Source organism: Crinia signifera, chromosome 6 (assembly GCF_055691185.1).
Source record: "Crinia signifera chromosome 6, ASM5569118v1, whole genome shotgun sequence".
NCBI lineage: Eukaryota > Metazoa > Chordata > Amphibia > Anura > Myobatrachidae > Crinia > Crinia signifera.
This window is the reverse complement of record NC_139222.1, coordinates 289,175,909-289,195,603: the sequence shown is the minus strand read 5'-3', so window position 1 is coordinate 289,195,603 and position 19,695 is coordinate 289,175,909. Positions and strand designations below refer to the sequence as shown.

Genomic DNA, 19,695 nt, shown 5'->3' with positions numbered 1-19,695 from the left:
TGTATCCCCGCAAAAATCAGCTTCTGCACAGCTACAGTATCCCCGCACACATTAGCTTCTGCACAGCTACAGTATCCCCGCACACATCCAGCTTCTGCACAGCTACAGTATCCCCGCACACACCAGCTACTGCACAGCTACAGTATCCCCGCACACACCAGCTTCTGCACAGCTACAGTATCCCCGCACACACCAGCTACTGCACAGCTACAGTATCCCCGCACAAACCAGCTTCTGCACAGCTACAGTATGCCCGCACACATCAGCTTCTGCACAGCTACAGTATCCCCGCACACATCAGCTTCTGCACAGCTACAGTATCCCCGCACACATCAGCTTCTGCACAGCTACAGTATCCTCGCACACACCAGCTACTGCACAGCTACAGTATCCCCGCACACACCAGCTTCTGCACAGCTACAGTATCCCGCACAAATCAGCTTCTGCACAGCTACAGTATCCCCGCACACATCAGCTTCTGCACAGCTACAGTATCCCCGCACAGATCAGCTTCTGCACAGCTACAGTATCCCCGCACACACCAGCTACTGCACAGCTACAGTATCCCAGCACACACCAGCTACTGCACAGCTACAGTATCCCCGCACACATCAGCTTCTGCACAGCTACAGTATCCACAGCTACAGTATCCCTGCACACATCAGCTTCTGCACAGCTACAGTATCCTCGCACACACCAGCTACTGCACAGCTACAGTATCCCCGCACACACCAGCTTCTGCACAGCTACAGTATCCCCGCACAAATCAGCTTCTGCACAGCTACAGTATCCCCGCACACATCAGCTTCTGCACAGCTACAGTATCCCCGCACAGATCAGCTTCTGCACAGCTACAGTATCCCCGCACACACCAGCTACTGCACAGCTACTGTATCACCGCACACACCAGCAACTGCACAGCTACAGTATCCCCGCACACACCAGCTACTGCACAGCTACAGTATCCCCGCACACATCAGCTTCTGCACAGCTACAGTATCCCCGCACACATCAGCTTCTGCAAATTAGTGTTTATAGTCATCTTCCAGATACTTATTCAGTTCCGCCCTGATACAATGTATTTGTGTGTGTTACATTACTATGTGTTACCATATCACACTGATGGGAGACAGAGGTAACTTATATGTATATAAAAGTATATTTCCAGGAGCTCTGGTCCGCATTACAGAAACCTCTCTCGTACACAAATACATTGTTTTATCTGACATAAAGCCGCAGGAGCCTCCGACATTCATTCCTCTCCATTGTGCTGACCTTGTACGCAGTGTCTAAAACAAAATGCTTTAATGCAAAACATAAAATCTGCCCTGACAGGGTAATGAAAGAAAAGGATGGAGAACGTTTCCCCAGGATTATGAGGGTTTTACAGCGTTTCCGTGCGCATCATACACAAGCTGTGCAGAGTAACCCTCTCCATGCCACTCATACAGAGGCTGTGCAGAGTAACCCTCTCCATGCCGATCATAAAGAAGCTGTGCAGAGTAACCCTCTCCATGCCACTCATACAGAGGCTGTGCAGAGTAACCCTCTCCATGCCACTCATACAGAGGCTGTGCAGAGTAACCCTTTCCATGCCACTCATACAGAGGCTGTGCAGAGTAACCCTCTAGATGCCACTCATACAGAGGCTGTGCAGAGTAACCCTCTCCATGCCACTCATACAGAGGCTGTGCAGAGTAACCCTCTTCATGACACTCATACAGAGGCTGTGCAGAGTAACCCTCTTCATGACACTCATACAGAGGCTGTGCAGAGTAACCCTTTCCATGACACTCATACAGAGGCTGTGCAGAGTAACCCTCTCCATGACACTCATACAGAGGCTGTGCAGAGTATCCCTCTCCATGACACTCATACAGAGGCTGTGCAGAGTAACCCTCTCCATGCCACTCATACAGAGGCTGTGCAGAGTAACCCTCTCCATGCCACTCATACACAGAGTAACCAGCTATCACCCACATGGAGGGCGCAGACTCACATCTGCACCCCGACACACTCCCATCTAGGACTATTACCCAGACGGAGGGCGCAGACTGTGCCTCACACCGGCACCATCCCATCTAGGACTATTACCCAGACGGAGGGCCCAGACGTGCCTCACATCCACACCCCGACACACTCCCATCTAGGACTATTAACCAGACGGAGGGCGCAGACTGTGCCTCACACCGGCACCATCCCATCTAGGACTATTACCCAGACGGAGGGCGCAGACTGTGCCTCACACCGGCACCATCCCATCTAGGACTATTACCCAGACAGAGGGCGCAGACTCTGCCTCACATCCACACCCCGACACACTCCCATCTAGGACTATTAACCAGACGGAGGGCGCAGACTGTGCCTCACACCGGCACCATCCCATCAAGGACTATTACCCAGACGGAGGGCGCAGACTGTGCCTCACACCGGCACCATCCCATCTAGGACTATTACCCAGACAGAGGGCGCAGACTCTGCCTCACATCCACACCCCGACACACTCCCATCTAGGACTATTAACCAGACGGAGGGCGCAGACTGTGCCTCACACCGACACCATCCCATCTAGGACTATTACCCAGACAAATGGCGCAGACTCTGCCTCCCATCCTCACACTGCACATACTATTTCCTGAGCCTGAATAATCCCGTTCATTTGTCTCGGTCACAGTTTGAGGCTGCGGATAATGGTGCCCATTCGTTGCGGTTATAAAGTGTGTGTTATGGCTTTCACTCAGGAACATCCCTGCCGGCACCAGCCCTCATCTGCTCTGCGCTCGCGGTCTATGCTCGGTGGCCAAGAGAGCGTCTGACCACATTACCACAACAGATGACTCTGATAAATAATTTACAGCGACAGGTTGAGCAGGAGATGTTGTGTAATTAATGGGAGAAGGGAATGTCTTCTGTCTGTAATCCTCCTCCTCCAGCAGATAACTGGTATCCCGGACAGGTGGGAGCAGGACACAGCCTGTTACCGGCGAGCATGATAGGACCAGCCTTTTACCAGGGGAGTGTGATAGGATCGGCCTGTTACCTGGGAGTGTGATAAGACTGGCCTGTTACCGGGGGGAGTGTGTTAAAACTGGCCTGTTACCGGGGGGAGTGTGTTAAAACTGGCCTGTTACCGGGGGAGTGTGATAAGACCGGCCTGTTACCAGGGAGTGTGTTAAGACCGGCCTGTTGCCAGGGAGTGTGATAATACTGGCCAGTTACCTGGGGAGTGCGATAATACCGGCCTGTTACTGGGGGAGTGCGATAATACCAGCCTGTTACTGGGGGAGTGCGATAATACCAGCCTGTTACCGGGGGAGCGTGATAGGACCGGCCTGTTACTGGGGGAGCTTGATGAGATCGGCCTGTTACCGGGGAACTTGATGAGACCGGCCTGTTACCGGGGGAAGCATTATAAGACCGGCCTGTTACCGGTGGAGTGTGATAGGACTGGCCTGTTACTGGGGGGAGCATGATAAGACCGGCCTGTTACTGGGGGTAGCATGATAAGACCGGCCTGTTACCGGGGGAGTGTGAGAGTACCGGTCTGTTACCGGGGGATTGTGATAGGACTGGCCTGTTAACGGGGGAGCTTGATAGGACCGGCCTGTTACCGGGGAGTGTGATAGGACCGGCCTGTTATTAGGGGGGCATGATAAGACCGGCCTGTTACCAGGGGAGTGTGATAAAACCGGCCTGTTACCACGGGAGTGTAATAGGACTGGCCTGTTACCGGGGAGCATGATAAGACCGGCCTGTTACCGATGGAGCTCGATAGGACCGGCCTGTTACCGGGGGAGTGTGATAGGACCGGCCTGTTACCGGGGGAGTGTGATAAGACTGGCCTGTTACCGGGGGAGTGTGATAAGACTGGCCTGTTACCGGGGGAGTGTGATAAGACTGGCCTGTTACCGGGGGAGTGTGATAGGACTGGCCTGTTACGGGGGGAGTGTGATAGGACTGGTCTGTTACCGGGGAGCGTGATAAGACCAGCCTGTTACCGGTGGAGCTCGATAGGACCGGCCTGTTACTGGGGGAGTGTGATAGGACCGGCCTGTTACCGGGGGAGTGTGATAGGACCGGCCTGTTACCGGGGGAGTGTGATAGGACCGGCCTGTTACCGGGGGAGTGTGATAGGACCGGCCTGTTACCGGGGGAGCTTGATAGGACTGACCTGTTACCGGGGGAGTATTATAAGACCGGCCTGTTACCGGGGGAGTATTATAGGACCGGCCTGTTACTGGGAGAGTGTGATAGGACCGGCCTGTTACCGGGGGAGCATGATAAGACCGGCCTGTTACCGGGGGGAGCATGATAAGACCGGCCTGTTACCGGGGAGCATGATAAGACCGGCCTGTTACCGGTGGAGCTTGATAGGACCGGCCTGTTACCGGGGGAGCGTGATAGGACCGGCTGTTACCAGGGGAGCGTGATAGGACCGGCCTGTTACCAGGGGAGCGTGATAGGACCGGTCTGTTACCAGGGGAGCGTGATAGGACCGGCCTGTTACCAGGGGAGCGTGATAAGAACGGCCTGTTACCGGGGGAGCATGATAAGACCGGCCTGTTACCAGGGGAGCATGATAAGACCGGCCAATTACCGGGGGAGCTTGATAGGACCGGCCTGTTACCGGGGGAGCTTGATAGGACCGGCCTGTTACCGGGGGAGCTTGATAGGACCGGCCTGTTACCAGGGGAGTGTGATAAGACCGGCCTGTTACCGGAGAGCATGATAAGACCGGCCTGTTACCAGTGGAGTGTGATAGGAACGAACGGTTACCGGGGGAGCATGATTGGACTGGCCTGTTACCGTGGGGGAGCATGATAAGAACGGCCTGTTACCGGGGAGTGTGATAGGACCAGCCTGTTATCGGTGGAACTTGAAAGGATCGGCCTGTTACCGGTGGAGCTTGATAAGACCTGCCTGTTACCAGGGGAGTGTGATAGGACCGGCCTGTTAACGGAGAGCATGATAAGACCGGCCTGTTACCAGGGGAGTGTGATAGGACCGGCCTGTTACCGAAAAGCATGATAAGACCGGCCTGTTACCGGAGGAAGCATGATAACAACGGCCTGTTTCCGGGGGAAGCATGATAAGAACGGCCTGTTACCGGGGAGTGTGATAGGACCGGCCTGTTACCGGGGGAGTGTGATAGGACTGGCCTGTTACCGGGGGAGCTTGATAAGACCGGCCTGTTAGAAGGGGAGTGTGATAGGACTGGCCTGTTACCGGACAGCATGATAAGACCGGTCTGTTACCAGTGGAGTGTGATAGGACCGGCCTGTTACCGGGGGAGCGTGATTGGACTGGCCTGTTAACGATAAGAACGGCCTGTTACCGGGGAGTGTGATAGGACCGGCCTGTTACCGGGGGTGTGTGATAGGACCGGCCTGTTACCGGGGAGCATGATAAGACCAGCCTGTTACCAGGGGAGTGTGATAGGACCGGCCTGTTACCGGAGAGCATGATAAGACCGGCCTGTTACCAGGGGAGTGTGATAGGACTGGCCTGTTACCGGAGAGCATGATAGGACCGGCCTGTTACCGGGGGGGAGCATGATAAGAACGACCTGTTACCGGAGAGTGTGATAGGACCGGCCTGTTACCGGGGAGTGTGATAGGACTGGCCTGTTACCGGAGAGCATGATAAGACCGGCCTGTTACCGGGGAGTGTGATAGGACCGGCCTGTTACCGGGGAGTTTGATAGGACCGGCCTGTTACCGGGGGATCATGATAGGACCAGCCTGTTACCGGGGGAGTGTGACAGGACCGGCCTGTTACCGGGGGAGCTTGATAGGACCGGCCTGTTACCGGGGGAGTGTGATAGGACTGGCTTGTTACCGGGGGAGCTTGATAGGACCAGCCTGTTACCGGGGAGTGTGACAGGACCGGCCTGTTACCGGGGGAGCTTGATAGGACCAGCCTGTTACCGCGGAGGGCAGCGAGATGATTGCAGTGGGTTAGGAGACGTTACCTGCACTGTATATTTCTGCATTTCATCCAGGACAAAGTCCACTTCCTTAGAAGAGGTGAGGGACGCGAGGCTGCCGCTCAGGTTGTGGCAGTACACTCTGGCATTGTCATAGCTGTCCCGACTGGAGTTTATCCGCAGACAGGCGTCTCCCACATGGCTCCAGCCTTCTCCACACAAGTGGGCTGCAAGCACAAACAGGGACACAATGAGAGGCCTCCTCTGCCCGGTGTATCGGCGTCACAGATTGGGAGATCCATATAATGGACAAACAGAAGATGAGGAGACTGATGAGAGCAGGACAACAGCTCACAATGGGGAGTCACACTTATGAGGACACAACCACATGAGGGCATACACACCGGGCAGGGCCTGGCACTCCTGCTGCCTCTGGTCCCACTGGCAGTTTAGGTTGAGGGAGCAGCTCTTACAGCTGGTTAGCTTGTTGCAGATCTGCTCGTTCCGGACATAACACTTGGTGTAATTCTTCACAGACTGGAGAACAGACAACACTACATTAGCTGCAATGCACATTATAAGGGAGAAATGTCTGCGTATCCTATACCATACCAGAGACTGTCAGTATAACAATATATATACACAACACAGTTCAGTGATGTCACTGGTTCCTAGTAAATGGATAGGCTGCACTCTCAGTGATGTCACTGGGTTCTAGTAACTGGATAGGCTGTACTCTCAGTGATGTAACTGGCTACTAGTAACTGGATAGGCTGTACTCTCTGTTATGTCACTGGTTCCTAGTAACTGGATAGGCTGCACTCTCAGTGATGTCACTGGGTTCTAGTAACTGGAAGGGCTGCTCTTTCAGTGATGTCACTGGCTCCTAGTAACTGGATAGGCTGCACTCTCAGTGATGTCACTGGGTTCTAGTAACTGGAAGGGCTGCACTCTCAGTGATGTCACTGGCTCCTAGTAACTGGATAGGCTGCACTCTCAGTGATGTCACTGGCTCCTAGTAACTGGATGGGCTGTACTCTCAGTGATGTCACTGGCTCCTAGTAACTTTATGGGCTGTGCTCTCAGTGATGTCACTGGCTTCTAGTAACTGGATGGGCTGTACTCTGTGATGTCACTGGATCCTAGTAACTGGATAGGCTGCACTCTCAGTGATGTCACTGGGTTCTAGTAACTGGATGGTCTGTACTCTCAGTGATGTTACTGGGTTCTAGTAACTGGAAGGGCTGTACTCTCAGTGATGTCACTGGCTCCTAATAACTGGATAGGCTATACTCTCAGTGATATCACTGGCTCCTAGTAACTTTATGGGCTGTGCTCTCAGTGATGTCACTGGCTTCTAGTAACTGGATGGGCTGTACTCTGTGATGTCACTGGATCCTAGTAATGGATAGGCTGCACTCTCAGTGATGTCACTGGGTTCTAGTAACTGGATGGTCTGTACTCTCAGTGATGTCACTGGGTTCTAGTAACTGGAAGGGCTGTACTCTCAGTGATGTCACTGGCTCCTAGTAACTGGATATGCTGCACTCTCAGTGATGTCACTGGCTCCTAATAACTGGATGGGCTGTACTCTCAGTGATGTCACTGGCTCCTAGTAACTGGATGGGCTGCACTCTCAGTGATGTCACTGGCTCCTAGTAACTGGATGGGCTGTACTCTCAGTGATGTCACTGGCTCCTAGTAACTGGATGGGCTGTACTCTCAGTGATGTCACTGGCTTCTAGTAACTGGATGGGCTGTACTCTCAGTGATGTCACTGGCTCCTAGTAACTGGATAGGCTGCACTCTCAGTGATGTCACTGGGTTCTAGTAACTGGATGGGCTGTACTCTCAGTGATGTCACAGGCTCCTAGTGACTGGATAGGCTACACTCCCAGTGATGTACCTGGCTCCTAGTGACTGGATAGGCTACACTCTCAGTGATGGCACTGGCTTCTAGTAACTGGATAGGCTGCACACTCAGTGATGTCACTGTTTCCTAGTGACTGGATAGGCTGCACTCTCAGTGAGGTCACTGGGTTCTAGTAACTGGATGGGCTGCACTCTGAGTGATGTCAATAACGGTTAGAACTACTGGGACCCCGGCTTTACAATGAATGGACCTCTCACCACACTGCAGTTGCTGGTCAGCGACATGCACTTCTTGTCATCACACCACTGGCAGCCGTTGGTGTTGGCGGTACAGCTGGCACAGTCCGTGTTCTTGTAGCATCTGTCATCTGCTGGTGCTGCGGGAGAGGGTCAGAGATGACAGGTTACACTCAGGGCGTACAGAGGAACGTGCTTCCCACTGGCGACCAGGCTCCACGCGGCCTCCAGAGCCTGCACCAGGTTCTACATCACTGAAGCGAGAATTAAAATAATAAAATAGAAAAGACGTATAAAGCGATGATGTACAATCACATCCCACTTCCAATAGTACAAGCGATGAATAGATGGGGAATGGCGGATAACCGCGCTGCAGGGGGAGCTCCCACCGGTTCCACAGACACTTTTATGGTGCAATGATAGCAGCAATTAATGAGTTTGTTTCCCTACATTTTGCACATTGCACCCCAGATAATTAAAGTGGTGTATATAAATATTTCCGAGATACAATATCCTGTGGACGGGCGGTATGGAGTATGTATAAATATGTGCAGGGCGTGTTGGGGCTCATACGGCGTGTATATAATACGCCCTATTCCATCAGTGTCGGCGCACGTCTACAGCAGCGCCCTATGCAGAAGAGGTCAGAATTGAGCAACCCTCTAAGCATCCTTGGAACTGCAAACAGACAACAACTGACCCTCTTTACCTGCCAGCAACTGAAAACGTACCGCAAAGTGCCAACGAGGTGTATAATTCTATTATTTTATTATATATATGGCTCTAATTAAGTTACCAGCTCAGAGAACCATTATCCTAATGTAATTCACGTACTGAAACTCGTTAACCTATAAAAAGTGGTTATACTCTCAGGAAGGGAAGTGCCGCCACCTGGCCTCTTACCGGATCTGTTGTGGCAGTGGGCCCGGAACAGGCTGCTGCTGCTGGAATGTGCAGTCTCCCATGACACGCAGTGGTCTCGGTCCCACAGACAGCTGATGCCCTGTACAGCGCCGGTACACAGTGCCTGAGTGCGGAAAGCTTCACAGCTCGGGGGTTTATACACCAAGATGTCATTGAGAAGCACGCTAGAGAACCCTCCAAATATATACATAGACCTGGCGGAAGAGACAGATATACAGGGTCACTCGTGTACAATGTAATAATACTACAGCCCAATCCTCCGGTCATCAGTACTACACCCCAACCCTCCGGTGATCAGTGCTACACCCCAACCCTCCGGTGATCAGTACTACGCCCCAACCCTCCAGTCATCAGTACTACGCCCCAACCCTCCTGTCATCAGTACTACACCCCAACCCTCCGGTGATCAGTACTACGTCCGAACCCTCCGGTGATCAGTACTACACCCCAACCCTCCAGTGATCAGTACTACACCCCAACCCTCCAGTCATCAGTACTACACCCCAACCCTCCGGTCATCAGTACTACACCCCAACCCTCCAGTGATCAGTACTACACCCCAACCCTCCAGTGATCAGTACTACACCCCAACCCTGCAGTCATCAGTACTACACCCAGACCCTCCAGTGATCAGTACTACGCCCCAACCCTCCAGTCATCAGTACTACACCCCAACCCTCCAGTGATCAGTACTACGTCCGAACCCTCTGGTGAACAGTACTACGCCCCAACCCTCCGGTCATCAGTACTACACCCCAACCCTCCAGTCATCAGTACTACACCCCAACCCTCCGGTGATCAGTGCTACACCCCAACCCTCCGGTGATCAGTGCTACACCCCAACCCTCCTGTCATCAGTACTACGCCCCAACCCTCCGGTGATCAGTACTACGTCCGAACCCTCCGGTGATCAGTACTACACCCCAACCCTCCGGTGATCAGTACTACGTCCGAACCCTCTGGTGATCAGTACTACACCCCAACCCTCCGGTGATCAGTACTACGTCCGAACCCTCCGGTGATCAGTACTACGCCCCAACCCTCCGGTGATCAGTACTACGTCCGAACCCTCCGGTGATTAGTACTACGCCCCAACCCTTCAGTCATCAGTACTACACCCCAACCCTCCAGTCATCAGTACTACACCCCAACCCTCCTGTCATCAGTACTACACCCCAACCCTCCAGTGATCAGTACTATACCCCAACCCTCTAGCTACAAGTACTAGTACCCAACCCTCCAGTCATCAGTACTACACCCCAACCCTCCAGTCATCAGTACTACGCCCCAACCCTCCGGTGATCAGTACTACACCCCAACCCTCCAGAGATCAGCACTACACCCCAACCCTCCAGTGATCAGCACTACACCCCAACCCTCCAGTGATCAGCACTACACCCCAACCCTCCAGTGATCAGCACTACACCCCATCCCTCACAAAGCTGTGTCCCTCCCCTGCAGAGCTGACTGTGACCAGTGAGCTATGACAGTTCTGCTCTATGTCTCCCATAGTGTTAGCTGTAACCATGTACATCCTGGGCATACCCTGTGCCACTCCATACACATCCACCCCAGGCTGGCACAGTCGTACATCATTCCCAGGTCAGGTGTGCCCTTACCCGTTACTGACGACCGCAGAGTGGCCAAACCGGTTGACGCTGCGGTGCAGATTGGGTTTCTGCAGAACCCTCCAGTCATCACAGGCTGCAAGGAAAGAAAGCGAAAGATCACCCTATGTGACAATGACAGACGGGGACACACAACGTAACACAATGTAACACACAACGTAACACACAACGTAACACTGGCGACTGCAGCACGGCTTACTACCCTATGTGACAATGACAGACGGGGACACACAACGTAACACAATGTAACACACAACGTAACACAGGCGACTGCCGCACGGCTAACTACCCTATGTGACAATAACAGACGGGGGCACACAACGTAACACACAACGTAACACAATGTAACACACAACGTAACACACAACGTAACACACAACGTAACACTGGCGACTGCCGCACGGCTAACTACCCTATGTGACAATGACAGACGGGGACACACAACGTAACACACAACGTAACACACAAGGTAACACACAACGTAACACAGGCGACTGCCGCACGGCTAACTACCCTATGTGACAATAACAGACGGGGACACACAACGTAACACACAACGTAACACACAAAGTAACACACAACGTAACACACAACGTAACAACATAGCAACCAATTCGATTCTATTATCTTCTAAACAGATAAGTAGTATCTGATGGGTTGCTATGGGCAACTCCCATCTCAGAATCAGTCCTGCAGTATATAGGTGCATTGTTCTGTACGATGCTGCGCCAGGGCCGCAGGCAGAACACCGACCGGGCGCAGCGCCAATCCCCGATAGCAGAGATGCAGCGCGGGCTAAGGGTGCTGACGGCTGAGGGGCAGGTGCCGCAGGTCAGTCAGCTGGAATTGCCCCTGTGCACATGGCTGAGGGGCAGGTGCCGCAGGTCAGTCAGCTGGAATTGCCCCTGCGATCACGGCTAAGGGGCAGGTGCCGCGGGTCAGTCAGCTGGAATTGCCCCTGCGCTCACGGCTGAGGGGCAGGTGCCGCAGGTCAGTCAGCTGGAATTGCCCCTGCGCTCACGGCTGAGGGGCAGGTGCCGCAGGTCAGTCAGCTGGAATTGCCCCTGCGCTCACGGCTGAGGGGCAGGTGCCACAGGTCAGTCAGCTGGAATTGCCCCTGCGCTCACGGCTGAGGGGCAGGTGACGCGGGTCAGTCAGCTGGAATTGCCCCTGCGCTCACGGCTGAGGGGCAGGTGACGCGGGTCAGTCAGCTGGAATTGCCCCTGCGCTCACGGCTGAGGGGCAGGTGCCGCGGGTCAGTCAGCTGGAATTGCCCCTGCGCTCACGGCTGAGGGGCAGGTGCCGCGGGTCAGTCAGCTGGAATTGCCCCTGCGCTCACGGCTGAGGGGCAGGTGCTGCAGGTCAGTCAGCTGGAATTGCTCCTGCGCACATGGCCCAGGGGCAGGTGCTGCAGGTCAGTCAGCTGGAATTGCCCCTGCGCACATAGATGTGTCAGACTGCCCCTATCCATGCGCATTACTTAGTCTGTGCATGAAGCCTTAGTAAATAAGGTGAGCGATTTTCCTGCTGCCGTGCATGGTAAGTAATTCACAATTATTATAGTAAAGGACTACGGGGGATATTTATCAAAGCTTGGAGCGAGATAAAGTGGAGAGTGAGACAATCAGTTCCTAGCTGGTCATTTCTCACACACATAGGGGGTAATTCAGACGTGAGTTCTGAATTGGGTCCAGAGTAAAACAACGCCACGCTGGCTACTCTGTTCTCCCGCGCTGGCTATTCTGTTCCCCCGCGCCGGCTACTCTGTTCCCCCGCGCCGGCTACTCTGTTTCCCCGCGCCGGCTACTCTGTTCCCCCGCGCCGGCTACTCTGTTCCCCCGCGCCGGCTACTCTGTTCCCCCGCGCCGGCTACTCTGTTCCCCCGCGCCGGCTACTCTGTTCCCCCGCGCCGGCTATTCTGTTCCCCCACGCTGGCTATTCTGTTCCCCCACGCCGGCTATTCTGTTCCCCCACGCCGGCTATTCTGTTCCCCCACGCCGGCTATTCTGTTCCCCCGCGCCGGCTACTCTGTTCCCCCGCGCCGGCTATTCTGTTCCCCCACGCTGGCTATTCTGTTCCCCCATGCCGGCTATTCTGTTCCCCCACGCCGGCTATTCTGTTCCCCCACGCCGGCTATTCTGTTCCCCCACGCCGGCTATTCTGTTCCCCCACGCCGGCTATTCTGTTCCCCGCGGGCACCTCCTCCTCTCTCACACGGCACAGTGCGCAGGTATATGGTGACGCCCACAACGGACGCCTGGATTACAGGCCGCGAGCACCTCCTCCTCTCTCTCACCGCACAGTGCGCAGGTATATGGTGACGCCCACAACGGACGCCTGGATTACAGGCCGCAAGCACCTCCTCCTCTCTCTCACCGCACAGTGCGCAGGTATATGGTGACGCCCACAACGGACGCCCGGATTACAGGCCGCGAGCACCTCCTCCTCTCTCTCACTGCACAGTGCGCAGGTATATGGTGACACCCACAACGGACGCCTGGATTACAGGCCGCGAGCACCTCCTCCTCTCTTTCACTGCACAGTGCGCAGGTATATGGTGACGCCCACAACGGACGCCTGGGTTACAGGCCGCGAGCACCTCCTCCTCTCTCTCACCGCACAGTGCGCAGGTATATGGTGACGCCCACAACGGACGCCTGGATTACAGGCCGCGAGCACCTCCTCCTCTCTCTCACCGCACAGTGCGCAGGTATATGGTGACGCCCACAACGGACGCCTGGATTACAGGCCGCGAGCACCTCCTCCTCTCTCTCACCGCACAGTGCGCAGGTATATGGTGACGCCCACAACGGACGCCTGGATTACAGGCCGCGAGCACCTCCTCCTCTCTCTCACCGCACAGTGCGCAGGTATATGGTGACGCCCACAACGGACGCCCGGATTACAGGCCGCGAGCACCTCCTCCTCTCTCTCACTGCACAGTGCGCAGGTATATGGTGACACCCACAACGGACGCCTGGATTACAGGCCGCGAGCACCTCCTCCTCTCTTTCACTGCACAGTGCGCAGGTATATGGTGACGCCCACAACGGACGCCTGGATTACAGGCCGCGAGCACCTCCTCCTCTCTCTCACCGCACAGTGCGCAGGTATATGGTGACGCCCACAACGGACGCCTGGATTACAGGCCGCGAGCACCTCCTCCTCTCTCTCACCGCACAGTGCGCAGGTATATGGTGACGCCCACAACGGACTCCTGGATTACAGGCCGCGAGCACCTCCTCCTCTCTCTCACCGCACAGTGCGCAGGTATATGGTGACGCCCACAACGGACGCCTGGATTACAGGCCGCGAGCACCTCCTCCTCTCTCTCACCGCACAGTGCGCAGGTATATGGTGACGCCCACAACGGACGCCTGGATTACAGGCCGCGAGCACCTCCTCCTCTCTCACACGGCACAGTGCGCAGGTATATGGTGACGCCCACAACGGACGCCTGGATTACAGGCCGCGAGCACCTCCTACTCTCTCTCACCGCACAGTGCGCAGGTATATGGTGACGCCCACAACGGACGCCTGGATTACAGGCCGCGAGCACCTCCTCCTCTCTCTCACCGCACAGTGCGCAGGTATATGGTGACGCCCACAACGGACGCCTGGATTACAGGCCGCGAGCACCTCCTCCTCTCTCTCACCGCACAGTGCGCAGGTATATGGTGACGCCCACAACGGACGCCCGGATTACAGGCCGCGAGCACCTCCTCCTCTCTCTCACTGCACAGTGCGCAGGTATATGGTGACACCCACAACGGACGCCTGGATTACAGGCCGCGAGCACCTCCTCCTCTCTTTCACTGCACAGTGCGCAGGTATATGGTGACGCCCACAACGGACGCCTGGATTACAGGCCGCGAGCACCTCCTCCTCTCTCTCACTGCACAGTGCGCAGGTATATGGTGACGCCCACAACGGACGCCTGGATTACAGGCCGCGAGCACCTCCTCCTCTCTCTCACCGCACAGTGCGCAGGTATATGGTGACGCCCACAACGGACGCCTGGATTACAGGCCGCGAGCACCTCCTCCTCTCTCTCACCGCACAGTGCGCAGGTATATGGTGACGCCCACAACGGACGCCTGGATTACAGGCCGCGAGCACCTCCTCCTCTCTCTCACCGCACAGTGCGCAGGTATATGGTGACGCCCACAACGGACGCCTGGATTACAGGCCGCGAGCACCTCCTCCTCTCTCTCACCGCACAGTGCGCAGGTATATGGTGACGCCCACAACGGATGCCTGGATTACAGGCCGCGAGCACCTCCTCCTCTCTCTCACACGGCACAGTGCGCAGGTATATGGTGACGCCCACAACGGACGCCTGGATTACAGGCCGCGAGCACCTCCTCCTCTCTCTCACCGCACAGTGCGCAGGTATATGGTGACACCCACAACGGACGCCTGGATTACAGGCCGCGAGCACCTCCTCCTCTCTCTCACTGCACAGTGCGCAGGTATATGGTGACACCCACAACGGACGCCTGGATTACAGGCCGCGAGCACCTCCTCCTCTCTCTCACCGCACAGTGCGCAGGTATATGGTGACGCCCACAACGGACGCCTGGATTACAGGCCGCGAGCACCTCCTCCTCTCTCTCACACGGCACAGTGCGCAGGTATATGGTGACGCCCACAACGGACGCCCGGATTACAGGCCGCGAGCACCTCCTCCTCTCTCTCACCGCACAGTGCGCAGGTATATGGTGACGCCCACAACGGACGCCTGGATTACAGGCCGCGAGCACCTCCTCCTCTCTCTCACCGCACAGTGCGCAGGTATATGGTGACGCCCACAACGGACGCCTGGATTACAGGCCGCGAGCACCTCCTCCTCTCTCTCACCGCACAGTGCGCAGGTATATGGTGACGCCCACAACGGACGCCTGGATTACAGGCCGCGAGCACCTCCTCCTCTCTCTCACCGCACTCTGTCAGACATCAAAACTTTATAGGAACTTGATATTGGTTTTGTAGCAATGCTTTAATAAATGTCCCATGCCGAGCTGCAATACGGAGCCCAGACATCCGCGCCGGAGAATTCCGCTACCTGAGCTGCCAGAATCTAGGGCTGTAATAATGGCAGCAGCTGTGATATGATGCGTGTAATCACTGTGGTAATGTCCCAGAGCCGGTACTGATGTCAGACTGCGCCTGCCGTGTGCCCACAGGCACAGGGAATACACCCACCCAGGGTACGTCTGCCCACAGGCACAGGAAATACACCCACCCAGGGTACGTCTGCCCACAGACACAGGTAATACACCCACCCAGGATACGTGTGCCCACAGACACAGGGAATACACCCACCCAGGGAACGTCTGGCCACAGGCACAGGAAATACACCCACCCAGGGTACGAGTGCCCACAGACACAGGGAATACACCCACCCAGGGTACGAGTGCCCACAGACACAGGGAATACACCCACCACCCAGGGTACGAGTGCCCACAGACACAGGGAATACACCCACCCAGGGTACGTCTGCCCACAGACACAGGGAATACGCCCACCCAGGGTACATCTGCCTACAGACACAGGAAATACGCCCACCCAGGGTACGTCTGCCCACAGGCACAGGAAATACGCCCACCCAGGGTACGTCTGCCCACAGACACAGGGAATTCCCCCCACCCAGGGTACATCTGCCCACAGACACAGGAAATACACCCACCCAGGGTACATCTGCCCACAGGCACAGGTAATACACCCAGGGTACGTGTGCCCACAGACACAGGTAATACACCCACCCAGGGTACGTCTGCCCACAGGCACAGGAAATACGCCCACCCAGGGTACGTCTGCCCACAGACACAGGGAATTCCCTCCACCCAGGGTACATCTGCCCACAGACACAGGAAATACACCCACCCAGGGTACATCTGCCCACAGGCACAAGTAATACACCCAGGGTACGTGTGCCCACAGACACAGGAAATACGCCCACCCAGGGTACGTCTGCCCACAGGCACAGGAAATACGCCCACCCAGGGTACGTCTGCCCACAGACACAGGGAATTCCCCCCACCCAGGGTACATCTGCCCACAGACACAGGAAATACACCCACCCAGGGTACATCTGCCCACAGGCACAGGTAATACACCCAGGGTACGTGTGCCCACAGACACAGGTAATACACCCACCCAGGGTACATCTGCCCACAGACGCAGGGAATACACCCACCCAGGGTACGTCTGCCCACAGACACAGGTAATACACCCACCCAGGGTACGTGTGCCCACAGATGCAGGGGATACACCCACCCAGGGTACGTGTGCCCACAGATGCAGGGGATACACCCACCCAGGGTACGTGTGCCCACAGATGCAGGGAATACACCCACCCAGGGTACGTCTGCCCACAGGCACAGGGAATACACCCACCCAGGGAACGTCTGCCCACAGACAGAGGAATACACCCACCCAGGGAACGTGTGCCCACAGATGCAGGGAATACACCCACCCAGGGTACGTGTGCCCACAGATGCAGGGAATACACCCACCCAGGGTACGTCTGCCCACAGGCACAGGGAATACACCCACCCAGGGAACATCTGCCCACAGACAGAGGAATACACCCACCCAGGGAACGTGTGCCCACAGATGCAGGGAATACACCCACCCAAAAGGAGCTGTGAGGGGCACACATCCCATCCCTGTGCTGTAACGCCTCATATATTGCAGCATTGTACAGTCAGAGGATGTGTAATCATTCAGTGCCTGCACACAGGAGCTTACACTCTATATTCCCATGTACACACAGTCACGCTAGGATCCATAGGTTAGGAGCAAATTAATCTACCAGTATATATTGGGATTTTGGGAGAAATCCAGAGCACCCGGAGGAAACCCACGCAAGCACAGGGGAGAACATACAAACCCCATAGTCCTGACCTCAGTGCTGGGACCAGGGAGGCAGTAACACTTCCCATTACACCGTCTGTATCTGCAGCAGGAACAATTCCCCATAGACACTGAGCCCCCTAGGTGTTAATGAGGCGGTTGTGTGACTGTAGCCCCTGATGCAGAGATTACAGTAACCGGGATTATAATGGGTGATAGGAGAGCGCAGATGGTTATACACTGAATATGCCCCAGTATGTAGAGGAAGGGTTAATACAACACACTGGAATAGCTCATGGATGATGGCTAAACTCTGATAGAACAGTGCCATCTAGAGGGCGTCAGGAGAACTGCCAGGGAGAATACATCTGACATTACAGTATCTGCAAGTTCATACAGTACTGTATATAAAACAAAAGCTCTGCTCTAGATATATACAGAGGCGGCACAGTAACCCCCGTGTAGCTGTCCTATGCTAATGAACAAGCTTTCCACTGAATCTATCTATCTGCTGTATCTATCTACTGTATCTATCTATACATTTTATTAATGCTACGTTTTATCACGATCAGTCGTCATCAGAGAGCTGTGGGTGGGGACAGTATAAAATGGTGTATTATAATGAAAGAAATTCCACAAACCTGATTGGACACCTTAGATCACATGACCGTGTAATTTTTCCCAATGATCGCACACCTAAACTATTTCCAACTATCATCAAAACCCCATCACAGCTGTATCACACCACACCTGCTACACTATCATCAATCACAGAAACACTGCTCACAGATGCACCTTACAGCACGTCCCCGCCTCACCGACAGCATCCCTCATTTCCTCATCACTGAGAGCAGTGCATCCCCGCCTCACTGACAGCAGCACGTCCCCTCCACACTGACGGGCAGCATGTCCCCGCCGCACTGACAGCAGCATCTGCCCGCCTCACTGACAGCAGCACGTCCTCACTGACAGCAGCACGTCCTCACTGACCGCAGCACGTCCCTGCCTCACCGACAGCATCCCTCATTTCCTCATCACTGACAGCAGGACCTGCCCGCCTCACTGACAGCAGCACGTCTCACTGACAGCAGCACGTCTCACTGACAGCAGCACGTCCTCACTGACAGCATCCCTCATTTCCTCATCACTGAGAGCAGTGCATCCCCGCCTCACTGACAGCAGCACGTCCCCTCCGCACTGACGGGCAGCATGTCCCCGCCGCACTGACAGCAGCACGTCTCACTGACAGCAGCACATCCCGCCTCACTGACAGCAGCACGTCCTCACTGACAGCAGCACATCCCGCCTCACTGACAGCAGCACGTCCCCGCCTCACTTACAGCAGCACGTCCCCGCCTCACTGACCGCAGCACGTCCCCGCCTCACTGACCGCAGCACGTCCTCACTGACAGCAGCACATCCCCGCCTCACTGACAGCAGCACGTCCTCACTGACAGCAGCACGTCCTCACTGACAGCAGCACGTCCTCACTGACAGCAGCACGTCCCCGCCTCACTGACAGCAGCACATCCCCGCCTCACTGACAGCATCCCTCATTTCCTCATCACTGAGAGCAGTGCATCCTCGCCTCACTGACAGCATCCCTCATTTCCTCATCACTGAGAGCAGTGCATCCCCGCCTCACTGACAGCAGCACGTCCCCTCCGCACTGACGGGCAGCATGTCCCCGCCGCACTGACAGCAGCACGTCTCACTGACAGCAGCACATCCCGCCTCACTGACAGCAGCACGTCCTCACTGACAGCAGCACATCCCGCCTCACTGACAGCAGCACGTCCCCGCCTCACTTACAGCAGCACGTCCCCGCCTCACTGACCGCAGCACGTCCCCGCCTCACTGACCGCAGCACGTCCCCGCCTCACTGACCGCAGCACGTCCCCGCCTCACTGACCGCAGCACGTCCCCACCTCACTGACAGCAGCACGTCCTCACTGACAGCAGCACGTCCTCACTGACAGCAGCACGTCCTCACTGACAGCAGCACGTCCCCGCCTCACTGACAGCAGCACATCCCCGCCTCACTGACAGCATCCCTCATTTCCTCATCACTGAGAGCAGTGCATCCCCGCCTCACTGACAGCAGCACGTCCCCTCCGCATTGACGGGCAGCATGTCCCAACCGCACTGACAGCAGCACGTCTCACTGACAGCAGCATATTCCGCCTCACTGACAGCAGCACGTCCTCACTGACAGCAGCACGTCCCCGCCTCACTGACAGCAGCACGTCC

At 55.7% G+C, this 19,695-nt stretch overlaps 1 protein-coding gene across 1 annotated transcript in view; it reads right to left on the bottom strand.

Annotated features, from left to right (window-relative positions):
* ATRNL1 (attractin like 1) overlaps window positions 1–19,695 on the bottom strand; it is a 656,009-nt gene that overhangs the window by 405,567 nt on the left and 230,747 nt on the right. Inside the window, exons 12-16 of the mRNA XM_083149894.1 lie at window positions 10,579–10,663; window positions 8,939–9,153; window positions 8,057–8,175; window positions 6,331–6,463; window positions 5,972–6,153 (exon numbers count right to left, since the gene is read on the bottom strand). Of these exons, the coding sequence (XP_083006020.1) occupies window positions 5,972–6,153; window positions 6,331–6,463; window positions 8,057–8,175; window positions 8,939–9,153; window positions 10,579–10,663 (734 nt within the window). The remainder of the gene's footprint in view (window positions 1–5,971; window positions 6,154–6,330; window positions 6,464–8,056; window positions 8,176–8,938; window positions 9,154–10,578; window positions 10,664–19,695) is intronic.